At 61.7% G+C, this 13,261-nt stretch overlaps 1 protein-coding gene across 2 annotated transcripts; it reads right to left on the bottom strand.

The window, feature by feature from the left end:
• Positions 1-3,273: 3,273 nt before the first annotated feature.
• CHST3 (carbohydrate sulfotransferase 3) lies at positions 3,274-11,585 on the bottom strand. Of its 2 annotated transcripts, none has more exons than XM_074875706.1 (3): positions 11,510-11,585; positions 4,654-4,888; positions 3,274-4,504 (listed from the first exon to the last, which is right to left on the bottom strand). In XM_074875706.1, the coding sequence occupies exons 2-3, from the start codon at positions 4,788-4,790 to the stop codon at positions 3,274-3,276; spliced, it is 1,368 nt and encodes a 455-aa protein (XP_074731807.1). In that variant the 5' UTR covers positions 4,791-4,888; positions 11,510-11,585. The 2 variants fall into 2 exon arrangements, with proteins under 2 accessions (XP_074731807.1, XP_074731806.1); XM_074875705.1 differs by lacking the exon at positions 11,510-11,585 and adding an exon at positions 5,260-5,341.
• Between the last annotated feature and the right edge of the window lie 1,676 nt (positions 11,586-13,261).

Raw genomic sequence — 13,261 nt, 5'->3', positions numbered from 1 at the left:
CACTGGTGCTACGTCATCTCATGTCACCTGCAATAACCCCAGGGAGGAGAAGCAGGCTTTGGCTGGTGGCCCAGTCCAACGGGACACGTGTCCCCTTGCTGCTCTGGGCCACTTGCAGAAAATGTCTCTCTGGTGACAACAAGTATCACCACAATGTGCCCAAATTCCCACCAATGTGGCAGGCTGAGCGGGTGAGCCTGGAGGCAGCACAGCTGCAGGCACTGACCTGCTCAGGGCGGGTAATAGAAGGGGCGGGAGCAGCCTTGGGCTGGGGAAGCAAGGCATGGGAGTGGGGGGTTCTTTTATTTGTTTGCTTGGTTTAAGGCAAGCCTGATCCTTTTGGGAGCTGTTTTATTTTGGAAAGCTTGAATCCCTTGAAAAGAGGATGGGTTTCTTTGGCACTGGTGTGGATGGAGGAAGGGTGAGGCTGCATCTGTGGTAGTCCCTGCTGTGAGCTTCCTGCGTGGCCTGTCTGAATGCAGGTATGTCCTTGCTCTAAGGCACTGCCTCTTGCTGTGGCTTTCCCAATACCTGCTTTTTCTCCCAAATCCATGTCTTTCCTCCTATAAGGAAGGACCGGGACAAGGCCTGGCAGTGGCTGGGGCAGGGTGAGCAGGAGGTGCCCCCCCTGGGAAAACAAACCTCCCCCCAGGCATCACAGGGAGAAATCAGCTTCTTTAGTCTTGAAAGGAGCCGTGTGTCCCTCCCTCACGGCTTCCCAATGCATCTGGAACCGCGTGGGAGTCCCGGCTCTGCGGGTTTAATGGGAGCAATTAGTCCCTGCAGAAATCTGCATGGGTCGGGGGCGCGTTTTCTTTCTGTCCTGTGACATTTTTGATGGGAAGCTGGAGGGTGTCCAGGAAGAAATGCTTGTGCTTAGCTAGAAATGACAGGCTGGAGCCAGCCGGGGCCGAGGCCATGCAGGCAGCACAGGTAAGAACGGGTGGTTGTCGCCGTCCCCTCTGGCCTCAGCTCTGCCCAGTTCCCCCTGCCCTCGCCGCTTGCTTTGTACTTCCATTTATTTGTCTGTCCTTCCCCCTAGCCCTTGCTTTGTCCAAGCCCCGAGGCTCCTCTGTGCAGGGTGGCACAGGAAGGGGCAGGGAACACCAGGCACCCCTCTGGTGTCCCCTTCCCAGCTCTGGCAGCTGAGCAGCTGTTTACCCCTCCTGCTGTTTTGTAAACCAACAATTTAAACTTTGCTTTGCAAAAGCCGACCTAATGGGTACTTTTGCAGTAGCGCAGGAGAGGCGTTTGCCCTGCATCCAGCCACGTTCCCCCTTGTGCTGACCGAGCTCCGTGGACTTTTCCTGGCATGCAGCCGTGGGGTATCCAGCTGACCTCAGCGACCCCGCCGCTTTCCCGGCAGGAAGCCTCCAAACAAAACCTGATTCACTCTGCAAACCCCAGGCCGCTTAGCGAGGCCGAGAGCTGCCTGTGAGACAGGGAGGGGGCTGACGGCTCTCCATCATCTGCAAGCGAGGAGGGTATCGCCCACGCTCCTCAGTACAAAGAAAACCCCACTTTTGCACCCTCTCCCCAGCCGGTTGGCGTCGAGCACCCTGAATTCACACCTTGAGGCCAGATGCTCCCCGGCGAGCGAGGCAGCCGTGCTCGGAAAACCTCCCCAGCCGGCGCGGGCGGGCGGGCGGCCGCCCAGGGCTCCGGCGTGGCTGCTCCCCACCGACCGGCCCCGCGCTCCTCAATGCTGCCTCTGTTCTCCCTCTTGGGTCAAAAACGCGGCTTTTGTGAGCTCGCCCCAGCCGCGGCTCGTCGCCGGAGCCCCGGCGCGTTCCTCCCGGCCGCCCTCCGCCGGCAGAAAGACAGCCCAGCTGTGGCCAGCCGCCGCTGCTGCATGATTTTACTTATTTATTTTTGCTTTTGGCCAACAGCTCTGGCTGGGGAGAGGCGACGTGGGGCTGCTGGCTGCTCCTGGGGGGCAGTGGGAACCCCTCAGGGCTCCCCCAGCAAGTCTCTGGCAGAGACAACCACTACCCTTAACCGAAATGCCTGGCTTCTCCCTCGGGTGGCTGCCGTAACCCAAAATACATGGGGAGTAAAAGGATGTGCTGCACAGTGAGCTAAAAATAGGCATTTTAATTCATTATATGTGAATTGGAGGGGGCAGGTCAGTGCCAGGCTGTTGCTGGGTGAAATGTCTGCATGTGGCAAACACCTTGAAACTCCCCGTGCCTCTACCAGGTATCGGTCACCCACCGATGCTGCTGGCAAGTATCTGGGGCTCTGGGAGGAGCCCCGGAATACCAGGGAGACAGGACATGAATACCAAGGAGACAGGAGATGCTTTGGACTCCGTGCTGTTGTATTTTTGTTTTTAATTAAATAAGTCCAACTGTCTTCTGGCAGGCACCAGGGTTCCCAGTCGCTCCCACATGGGGTGGGTGCAGCCCCGGCACTGGCCGTGCCCCACTGGGGCTCTGGGGGGGTTGTAGCCCGTCGGTCCCCGGGGGCTCTCCCGGGATCATGCGGCAGGGCACGTGGTGGTCTCTGGCCGAAATCTGACCTCCACCACCTCGGTTCTGGGTGTCTCTGTTTCTTTGTGGTATGTTGTGCTGCTCTGATTTTTGGGCTTAGCTCCTTGACCCGCCTCCCTCTTTTTCATGTAATAAATAAATAAATTCACCTGGCGACCCTGGTACACAAATACACAGGAAGAAAAGGAGGAAAAAAAACCCCACCCCGCCCCAACCCAACTTTGAAGAGCACCAAACCACAAAGTCACCTCATTTCATTGCAGCCCAAGTGCCAGCCGGGGCTCTGTGGGCAACTCCTGCCCCGGCATGCCTCTGGGGCAGTTCCCAGTCCGTGCTGGTGTATGAAGGCACTAAACCAGTAAGGCCTCTGGGGCCTGGGTCCTTGCTGGCACCCCGGGGGTCTCATCCTTGCCTCGTCCTAGCTGGGCCAGGTGGCAATGAGGAGGTACTTGGTCCTGTTGCCCTCTTTCTTGCCCTCACCCTCCTCTTCCTTGGCGCAGCCCCCAAGCTGGGGAGGTGGCCCTGGGGCTGAACCCCCGGCTTTTATCCAGCGCCTCTCACCTTTGTGATTTCCCCGTTGCCAGAGAAATTGTGTAATTCAGGCTCTGTAGGACCCCGGGGTCGGCTCTGCCAGGATGCTCTGGCTCTCGGGGCTGCCGATTTCCACCTGGCAGCAGTGAAGAGCATCTCCAGGAGCAGGGACCCCCGGGTCTTCCCCGGGCCGGCCAGGAGCACGGCCGCAGCCCCTCGTTCCCCCCCCCGCCGCCGTCCCCTCCCACTGTTACGTGACCCAGGAGGGCTGTGCCTCCTCCAGCAGGCTGAAGGAGCGGTTAGCCAGCGCGGCAGGGCTACTGGCCAGCTTGTAGCCAAAGAGGCGCATGGCCGGGGCGCAGGCGTCCTGCACCACCTGTGCCAGCTTGAAGGGGATGCTGAACCGCCACTTCTCGAACTGCTCAGAAGAGTTTTTGCGGGTGGAGTAGACGCCGCTGCCATCGCGGGGTGCCTGCGTGTTTTTGCCGATCCACTCCTCTACTTGGTGGGTGAGGGGGAGCCCGGCAAAGCGGTACATCTCCTCCGCCTTCTGCAAGGGTGCCCGTGCCACGTCCTCGTAGCGTACCAGCATGTAACGACCCCGCAGCCAGCCCGGCCGCCGCAGCCCCAGCTCGGCCGACAGACGGATGCTCTCACAGTTACCCCGCAGCCGCTGCACCTCCTCCTCGTGGAGGGGAGCCTCCCCTTCGGATGCCCACTTCTTCCAGGTCTCGTACTTGCCAGAGAAGGCCACCATGCGGGAAGCCAGGACGGCCCGGGGGTCCCGCACCAGCTGGATGATGCGCACATCCAGCCGAGGGTCCTCTACCAGCGGCTGCAGGAACTCCAGCTGCCGGATGCGCACCGTCTTCAGAGCCACGTGCTGCTTGCGCCGGCACGCCTCGGCGGCCAGGGTGATGTTGAGGGGGCCACAGCGGCGGTTCTTGCAGTGGTACTTCTCGAAGACCTTCTTGGCGTTGGGCGTGCAGACGGGCTCCTCACAGAGTGAGCGGCTCGAGCCCCGCCGAAACATGAAGGGCGTCAGGTGGCCCTCGGGCGCCGGCAAGATAAAGCTCTCCAAGATGTAGAGGTCGCAGAGGAGGAGCTGCTTGAGGACGTCCCGGTAGACCAAGGCCGAGCCCACCGCATTGGCTCCCCCCGGCTCAAAGGTCACCGTCCTCTCGATGTGCCAGAGGGGCTCGAAGAGGTAGAAGATGCTGCCTTGCTGGTTGAAGAACTCCCCCACGAAGGAGGAGCCGGTGCGGGTGGTGGCCATCAGCAGGACGTGCCGCCGTGGCCCGGGGTCCCCGTCACCCTCCAGCTGCAGGGTGATGTTGCGCAGGTGGGACCTCAGCTGGGAGAAGGCGGCATCCAGCTCTCGCAGCGAGGCCAGCGAGCCGTTCTCAGCCGGCGCCGGGCTGGCCTCCGTGCCGTTGGCCTCTGCCAGCGCCTGCGGGGACTGCTTCAGCTTGTCCGACACCCTGCAGGGAGACCCAGCCCAGCCTGGAGGAGAGCGGGACCACCCCTGCGTCCCGGCGGGGGGTTTCGGGGGGCTCCCGCTGACAGAGCTCGGGATGTGGGGGAGAGAAAGGGTGAAAAGCATGGGGTGGCTTAGGTACCCGCTCCCTACCTGGAGATGAAGTTGTTCTCCTTCTCGATGATGACGAGGCCGACGACAAAGACCAGCAGGACGGCGTACTTGCTCCTCATCTTTAGGCAGTGCAGCAGCTCCCGGAAATCCTGGGGCAAAGCACGTCGGATCTCCATGGCGGGGACACACACGTCCCTCCCACCTGCTGGGGAGGTGTCCTGCGCTAGCTGCCCAGCATCCTCTGCCCCGCCGGCCCTGCCCGGGGCGGCCCTGCCTGTGGGGAGAAGGAGGGTCAGCGTGGCAGTGGCTCTCTGCAGGCAGCGGGGAGCAGGCAGGGGTTAGAGGCTGGCCCTTCCCACAAGGGACGACCAACAAGGTCTTGACAAGAGCAGTAAAAAGGGGTGAGCTCCTCCCTACTGCTCCCATCCCACCGGCGAGGAGCAGCTGCCCGAAGCCCCCGTCGGCTGCTCCCCCTCCTTCCCGAAATACATCTGCCCGACAGGACCCCTTGCTGTGCCTCCGCCGGCTGCCCCTGCCAGCCCTGAAACCCAATCCCCACCGCCCCGCCAGCTGCCTGCTCCCCGCCAGCCAAAAACCTGCTGCCGGCAAGGGAGGGCCCCCCCGGATATGAGAGCAGCTCCTCACCCCAATCCATGGGGCATCGTGGCTCCCAGCCTCTGGAAAAAGCTACTCTGGGAAGGGTTGCAGGCTCCCCCGTAGGGCCCCGGCGTGGGGCTGTGCGGCTTCCGCCTTCCCGTGGCACAGCAGTGGCAGTTGCTCAGCCACGAAAATGAAACCCAGAGAGTTTCCAGGAAGGACGGCGGGCCGGAAAAACGCTGCTGCTGCCACCAGTCCCACTCAGGGTGTAAAATGCTCCTGGAGGCTTTTTCTAAAAAGAAAACACCCCAAATAATGGTGCAGCTGCTCGGTGCGGGATGTAAAACCCACTGGGAGACTCAGCATCCACCCTCCCAGCAGAACAGACTTCCCCCGCAGCCCTCATCTTCCTCCCAGCGCTGACGAAATCAGGGTGATGGCAGGAGCTGCTCAGAGTTGCACCAAACCCACATCCCAGTTGGGACATAGTGGAGATTCTGGGGGCCAAAGCCACTGTTTGGGACCCCAGGACGGGTCCTCAGCATGTGTCACGTGCACACTGACACACGCAGAGCTTGCCAGCGCCTGCTACCTGGCCGCTGGTTCGCACGCCCGGCGGCAGGCTGGCCGCGTGGGTGATGCTGTTTGCTCATCCTGCTTTCTTGGCCAGACTTTCAGTGACTCAGGGGAAGTCTATTTAGCTTTGGTTTGGCTCCCGCCAGCATGACCCTGGCAACCTGTCCTGCCCCTGCTTTCAGGGGTGAAGGAGAGGGGAGCCTGGCAGCACCCCGTCCTTTGGGGGGGCCCCCGGGGTTTTCTGGAGGGGAGATGCCCTGGCTGAGCAGCGGTACCCACAGCCTTCGGCAGGGTGTGGAGCGGGGAAGCCCTGCCAGGCATTGCATCACGCCCAAACCTCCTCAATGCTGTCTGCAGCCAAAATGTGCATTTTTTGGTGTTGTTCACTGTATGCCCCTCCCGCTGGGAAGGAGGGAGCGCGGGCAGGAGGAGAGGGATGCGCCCCACGGCAAGGGCAGCATCCCAGCACCCCTGGTCCCCAGCCCTCTCTGTGGGAGCACCAGGAGTTTCCCAGCTTGAGCAAACCACTCAGCTCCCAGGGCTTGGCTTTGAGCCACCTCCTTCCCAGCAGAAGCCACTAAAAAGAAACACCCACACCCACACACCCAGGAAACCGGCGCTTCGCTGGGACACAGGGACCTCGGAGAGCCCCGATGGCTCCCGAGGCCTCTGGTGGCTGCCCCTCAGTTCCCCCCTTCCCCCTGCAGCGAGCGGCACCAACATCCCCCCGCACACGTACGTGTGTGTGTTTAACAGCCCTGTTAGTTTAGTTTGTCAGCACACCGCTCCTCGGGGACAGGCCAGCAGCCGGGGCAGGTGTCTTTTGCCGCGCTCCCCCCTGTGTCCCCACCTCCTCGGTCCCACTCAGTGCCCCTGTGACGACAGGACTTGTCGGAGTATTTGAGCAACTGAGAGAAGAAATAAAATATACAAAGCCCTCGGTGTGCGGCCACATCTCTCAGCACCCGGCAGAGCCGCCAGCTTTACTGCTGCAAAGGACTTTTGGGTTTGTGGCATCCCAGGGAGCGGCGGCAGCGGTCTGCATCCCTGCCCTCTCCTCCCTGGCGCAGGGGACTGTCCCCTCACTGCCTGGATCACACACACAGTGGGGGGGGTGGCACCAATTGCTTGCTCAGACAAAATCCTTGGGCAAAGCCAGCCCAGGGTTTCGCCCCTCTAATGCCCCCAGCCGACCGACCACAAATGAGCCACAGACCAGGAATTATTCACCGGGATGACACAGAGAGCCATTTCCAGCAGCGCTGGCAAAACCCCTGATTCACAGGCCCAGGGCAGACATAATTCATTAAATAAACAGCCGGCTGCAAACGTCCTGCGCGGGACCCGCAGGGCAGCGGCGACAGGCGCGGGGGCCCTTGCAGGGCTGAGCCGTGGGGCTGGGGGACACATGGGGTGACCCGGCGAGGCTGGCTGGGGCTGCTCAGCATCCTAAAACTCTTCCTCGCTGGGGCCTGCCCGGCGCAGCCCGGCCGGGGCAGTGAGCGAGCCACAAGCGTCCCTTTGTGAGCGGGAACAGAGGGGCTCTGTGCGCCCCGTGCGCGCTCCACCGGGCCGGGGGGTGCGAGCAGAGCTGCCGGGGTGCTGCTACTGCCCTGGGGGGGCACCGCCAACTGCCACTCCCACCGGTGAGAGCAGACGGACGGACGGACGGATATCATCTCTGGCAACTGCAGGCAGCGGCTGGCCGATGCTCTCCTCTTACTCTGCACATCTCAAAGCAAGGTGGAATAATTTCCACGAGCACTAAACCGAGACACCCCCGGAAGGCAGCCCACGCGGCTTGGGGGAACTCCCCCGGCGCTGCTCCCTGCCTTTTCCTATCCCTCAGGCTGGAAATGCTTTTCATTTCAGCAGGGACGGCTACAATTCCCACTGTCGAGATGATAAAAGGCTTTGCGGATTTCCCGGCTGAGTCCAAGCCAACAAAGGGGCTTTTTCTTGTGGGTGGTGGTGGGGGTTTTGTTCCCATGCAAAGCTGCTCGGGTGGATATCCGCCACTACTAGCAAGTTAATTTAACCCTGCCACAGCAAGAAGGAAGGACTCGGACAGTAACAGAGATGCCAAATTGTTCAAGTCTGCTGCAGCAAGCCAGCTCATTGAATGGGTGCTCCCACTGGTGTTGTAGGTGGGGTGAGAAGAGCAGCGTAGCCTCAGGGCAACGATGGCAAGGTCCTGTGGTGAGAGGAAGGAGGGAAGGGATGCTCTTGTCGCTCTTCTGCAGGGCATTTCGCAGGACTGCCTGCCTGGGAGAGTGAAGTTGGGGTTTTCTGCTTGGTTTTAGGAAAGGGAGGGTCTTTCACAAAGACTTGGGTCTCTCATCCCCCTCCTCTGGCTGCCCTGAACACCTACTGGGTGGGATCCAGGAAAGGAAAGACGCCTGCGGGCTGGCGGGGGAAGCCAGCTGGAGGTGCGACTGGATGAAGTCACATTTTCCTCCGGTGACTCAACAGGCAACAACCGAGCTCTGGACGAGGAATGGCAGCAAAGCACCTACTTGCAAGCTCCCTCCCTGCCCAAGATCCCTCTGTCCATCCAGCCCCTGCCTCTGCCCCCATGCATCCCTGCCTGGTTCCTGGAAGAAGGGAGCTGGTGGGGACCTGCAGCTGAGCTTGCTTCCCCCAGAGTAATTCCCTCAGAGATGCTGTGCTTAATCAGATTAACAGCGGCAACGTGAGCCAGCAAAACACAGGGACGGAACAACAAAGAGATAAGGCACAGGGGCGCTTATCTGCTCTCCCCACCGCTCTTTGTCTGCAACCTGGGAAAAAAAAAACCAAACCAAAACAAAACACCCTGAGCTCCCTCTGTATTTACTCTATCAACTATTTCCGCTCCCGACTTCCTCCAGAGGCTGGCCTTGGGAAACGCGCCACCGATGCTTCCCGCTTTGCTTTCATCTCCCAGCAATTTTGATCCTGCCCCTGGCTCTTCTGGCTCTTCTCCAAGGCATGGCACAAGCATGGAACCACTTCGGTTTGCCCCCCGGCATAGCTAAGGAGGCTGCCTGGGCAGGTATTTTTTGCTTAAAAACATGTGTATTCAAGCTAAAAAAGGGAAAAGAGCAGAAGAAGTCACCTCCTACGACGTTTATAAAGTTGCCTAGAATAGCTCCAAGTCTCATCAAATTGAAGCCTGGAAACTGCCCATCGGAGGAGAAAGTTGGGAATGCAAAGTCCTGGCTCGGGCAGTGTCAGGGCGCCGGCGCCTGCAGCAACCCCAGCCTGTCCCGCTGCCGTGCAGAGAAACCCCGGTGTGATGTGTGAGCGGGGGTCCTGAGCCCTGGGGAGGGCGGGAAGGGAGACACGCTGTCTCCCTGGCTTGGGCAGCCCTGCGGGGTCATGACCGGGGGTTGCTCCTCCACGTGTTCGGTCCCTCAAGTTAACACAGCGGCCGTGCTTGTGTCTCCTCCCCGTTCCATTCCCAGCTCTGCCCTTCAGTCCTTCAACCCGCCTTGGCTTGGTCCGCTGCTCTCCTCCTAGCTGGGCACCCCGGGCAAAGCCCCCCCCCCCCGGCAGCTGAATCATGCAGGTGAGGGCAGAGATGGGAGGTTACGCTCAGGAGGAGCAGCAGCGGGTGTTGGTACAAACAAGCACCACTTAAACAACTTGTTCTTGTGCTCTCAAACTCCAGGTGCAAGAGGTTGTCTTCTGTCCACTATTTATTATCCCCCCGAGGAGGCACACTGAGCTCTGGGATGACCCAGATGAGCTGTTCTTGCTCCTTGTGTCCCAAAAAGAGCTGCCCAGAAGGGATTTAGAGGCGGGTGTTGGGCACAGTAACGCCGGTGACAGGACCAGCCCAAGCTTCGTGGCCAGGACAGAGTGCTCTTTGCTTTCCCGCACCTTGCCTGGTGCTGAAAGAGGGTTTTTCTCCAGACCCAGGAGAGAGGAGAGCTGCTGCTGCCACCTGAGTCCCTGCTGAATGCGACGGGACCTTCAGAGACGTCAGTGTTGGGCACGGGGGTGAAATGGTGCATCTGCAGGCGCGCCAGGCTGCGCTGCCCTGGTTTGAGCCAAACTGGAGACCAGCTGAGCTGGCTAACAAGCCTCTAACCTCGTAATCAACTTGCTGGAAACCACAGATGCTAGTGGGGTGGGTTTTGCAGAACCACCTGCAGCAAAGGTGTGCAACCAAACACACCAACCTGCCGGGCAGCAAGGGGGTCTGGGAGAGCAGACCACCGAGATGGGCAAGCCGGACCCCCCCACAGCTCTGTTTGCTCGGCGCTGGCGGCACAATGCCGGCCGCTGTGCGGGCCGTCACCCCCCGGCCGCGCTGGGAACCGCAAAGGCCCGTCCCTGCTTCAATGAGCCCTTTCTCTGGGGCGCAGAGCCCGCGGTCCCTCCCACCACCCCGTGCTCCTTCTCCCCACCGCTCCTCGCCAGCCTGGAAGCTCCTCCGCCAAACCCACCCCAAAAACCTTGCTCTGTGCCCCGCTCTGCTTCCCTCGCGCCCTGAGACTGGTGTCTGTAGCCCTCTGGGGACCTCTGGGAGTTACTGGCGGTGAGAGATGGTCACCGGGGGAATAGGAATCCCCACTGCCCTCGGGAAATGCAGGCTGTGCCCGGGTCCTGGCAGCGCGGGGAGACCAGGGGGTGTGAAAACGAGTCCTGTGCTGAAGCAACTCGGTAGATGTGGGAAAAATCGCAGAGTTAAATCCCTGTCCTGGTGGTGTCGTAAATCGTTGACTGTGGGGAAAAGGAGACACTTTCCCCTGGGGACTGAAGCCAGGTCGCGTGGTGCAAAGGCGGTGGGGTGTGGGTAACTCCCCCAAACGTGGCCGGGAGCGGCTGCCGAAATCCCCACAGGCGCTGAGTGGGGGCTCTGCCCGGGTGGCCCGTTCCCCCCCCAAGGTAGCCCCATGCCAGCTGGGTCCCGTCTGGGCGCCTGGGGCCCGTGGGGTGCTGGCGGGATGGCCGTGCCCCAACTCTGGCAGAAAAGCCGCTGGCTCCTGGTGGCCGGGAGCCGGCCGAGGGCCGGGGTGCCCCAGCGGCCCCGAGGCAGGAGGGGAAAGGGTGAGGACAACTTTCCAGTGCTCCATGGTAGGGGCTGACAGGCCGGATGATGCAACTCGGGATGGTTGTGCGAAACTCTCCTTTTCTCGACCCAGACGCGCTTCGCTCCGGACGGAAGCTCAGCGTCACAGATGGAGAGCTCGCCCTTATTTTATTTCTTATTTTCTTCCTCTTTTTTTTTTTCGCCGAAAGAAAGCAATGGAGCGAGCTGCTCGGGCGGTCCTGAGCCGAGAGGACTTTCTCTCCCAGGGCAAGGCGCCGGGCCCCGGCTGCCCCGGCCGGCGGGGGGGGGCATCGCCGGCGCTGCCCCGCTGCGGGAGCGGCCGGCCCGGGCCCCGCACGGAGACAAAGGAGCGGCCGCGGCCGGAGGGAGCACAAAGGAGCCGGCGGAGCCCGGGGCCGCCCCCGCGGGGGAGAACGCGGCCGCGGAGCCCCCGGCCTCCCCGGGCCCGGCTCCGCTCCCCCTGCCCCGGGGCGAGGCGGGGGGGGGGTCGGGGCGGTGGCCCCTCCTCGCCCGCCCAACTTCCCGCAACTCCCCTCCGCGCCGGGAGAGAAAGGCCCGACCCCCGCCGCCATCCTCCCCCTCGCCCCGGGGGTCCCGCTCCCGGGGGTCCCGCTCCCCATCGCTCCCGGCCCCCGGCGGCGCTCTGGCCCCACCGGCCCCACCGGCCCCGGCTGCACCTACCCGGCGGCGGCCGCTCCGCGGGGCGAGCTCGCCTGGTCCTGCCGTGCGGGAGGAGGAGGGCAGCGGGTCCCCTGCTTTTCTTCACGGCGCTGTCATCCTCCCTCCCTCCTTCCCTCCTTCCCTCCCTCCCCTCTTCCCTCCCTCCCTCCTTCCTTCCTTCCTTCCTCCCTCCCGGGGCGGCGGCGGGGGGAGCGGTCCCGGCGCCTGGACGCGGGTCCCGGGGCGGAGCCGGGCAGGGTCCCCGGGCCAGCCTCCCCGCTGCCTCCCCGCTGCCTGCCCGCCGCCTCCCCGACACGCCGGGGCTGGAAACCGGGAGTTGCCGCCCCCCCGGGATCGCCCTGGCCTGGAAGGGGCCGCCTGGGCGCTGGGGGAGAAATGGGGGGCTGGGAGCGCACAGACACCCCGCGAAAGCGTCCCACCGGGGCCAAGGCGAGTCCCCTCCCGGGCACCGCGGGGCCATTCGGGCCGCAGGCTCCTGTCCTGCCCAAAGCGGGGTCACACCAGGGTGCTCAGGGCTTTATCCTGCAAACCTCCAAGGACGGAGCTGGCACAGCCTCTCCAGGCAGCCTGCTCGCTGCCGGGCTGTCCACGGGGGGAAAATGTTTCTCCTGATATCCACTCCAAACCTCTCCTGGCCCAGCTCTCGCCCTCCCACCACATGAGGAACCTGGCTCCATCTTCTCCGTGGCCACCTCGCAGGCATGGGAAGGCTCCGGCTCCCTCTCCTTATCCCCAGCCAAAACTGGCTCCAGGGTCAGCACCTTTCTCCCCAAATTACCGAACCCTGTTTTCTCCCCGTTCAGGAGCCGTGGTTGAATTTGCCCCACGCAATGGCCATACACCGTGGTGTGCCATGCCGGTGAGCACACGCCTGTGTGCCTGGGGAGGGCAGGGAGGGAGACCATCTTACTGGGAGCAGACCAGAAGCTCTGGGGGACGCCGGCTGTCACTGTACCCGCAAGGCGGGCTTGGGGTCTGGAGCATTAAATCGTATAGAAACAGCTATTCTGGCTTACGCGCAGAAATTCATACAGCTCCTCGGAGCTCTGTAACGTTAGACACCGAGGAGCTGAAAGACATCTGGCTTTGCAAGCAGAGAGAGATCCGAAAAACTAGTCCTCATAAAAAGTTTCAGCCCTCTTTTGCATTCTTGGCATAGTTTTTCTGCTACGCATATGGCATAGGCAAAAAATGCAGGTTTTCTTGGCATTTGTGTACGCTGACCTGCATAGCTCGTTAGTGGCTTCCTATTAGCGAAGGTAATGAGTACAGGTTTACGTGGAGAGTGCCAGCACCGTGCTTGCAGCAACAGTGGGTGTGTGCAAACGTATACACGTGTGTATTTGTATCTATGTAGAGATGTATATTAACACCGGGATGTTGTGGACCTGCCCGGTGCTGCCTGGAGGTGCGTGGGGCTCATGGCACAGTTCGTATGCCAACATCAAGGCAAGAAAGCCTGAGTGTGATGTTTATGGCATAGCCTCCAGCCGTCCATACATCCTTCTTCTACTTTTTCTGGTTTTAGCGGGCATCCCGCAGCCAGTAACTCTGTGATCCAGCTGCAGACGGGCACGGTAACTCCGGTACACCCCCACCGCGGCTCTGGCTCTCGCAGCGTCGCCGATGGAGCTGGGGCGAAGGGCAGCGTCTTGCAAACTCTGCCTAAATGAGGCAAAACCAGGGCTTGCAGGATCAGGCCTGTGTAGGCTGTCAGGTTAATCACATCAAAAAGAGTGGGTAAGTCTGGCT

Source organism: Strix uralensis, chromosome 7 (assembly GCF_047716275.1).
Source record: "Strix uralensis isolate ZFMK-TIS-50842 chromosome 7, bStrUra1, whole genome shotgun sequence".
Lineage (NCBI taxonomy): Eukaryota > Metazoa > Chordata > Aves > Strigiformes > Strigidae > Strix > Strix uralensis.
The sequence above is the reverse complement of the archived record's forward strand: the minus strand, read 5'-3'. Positions and strand labels throughout refer to the sequence as shown.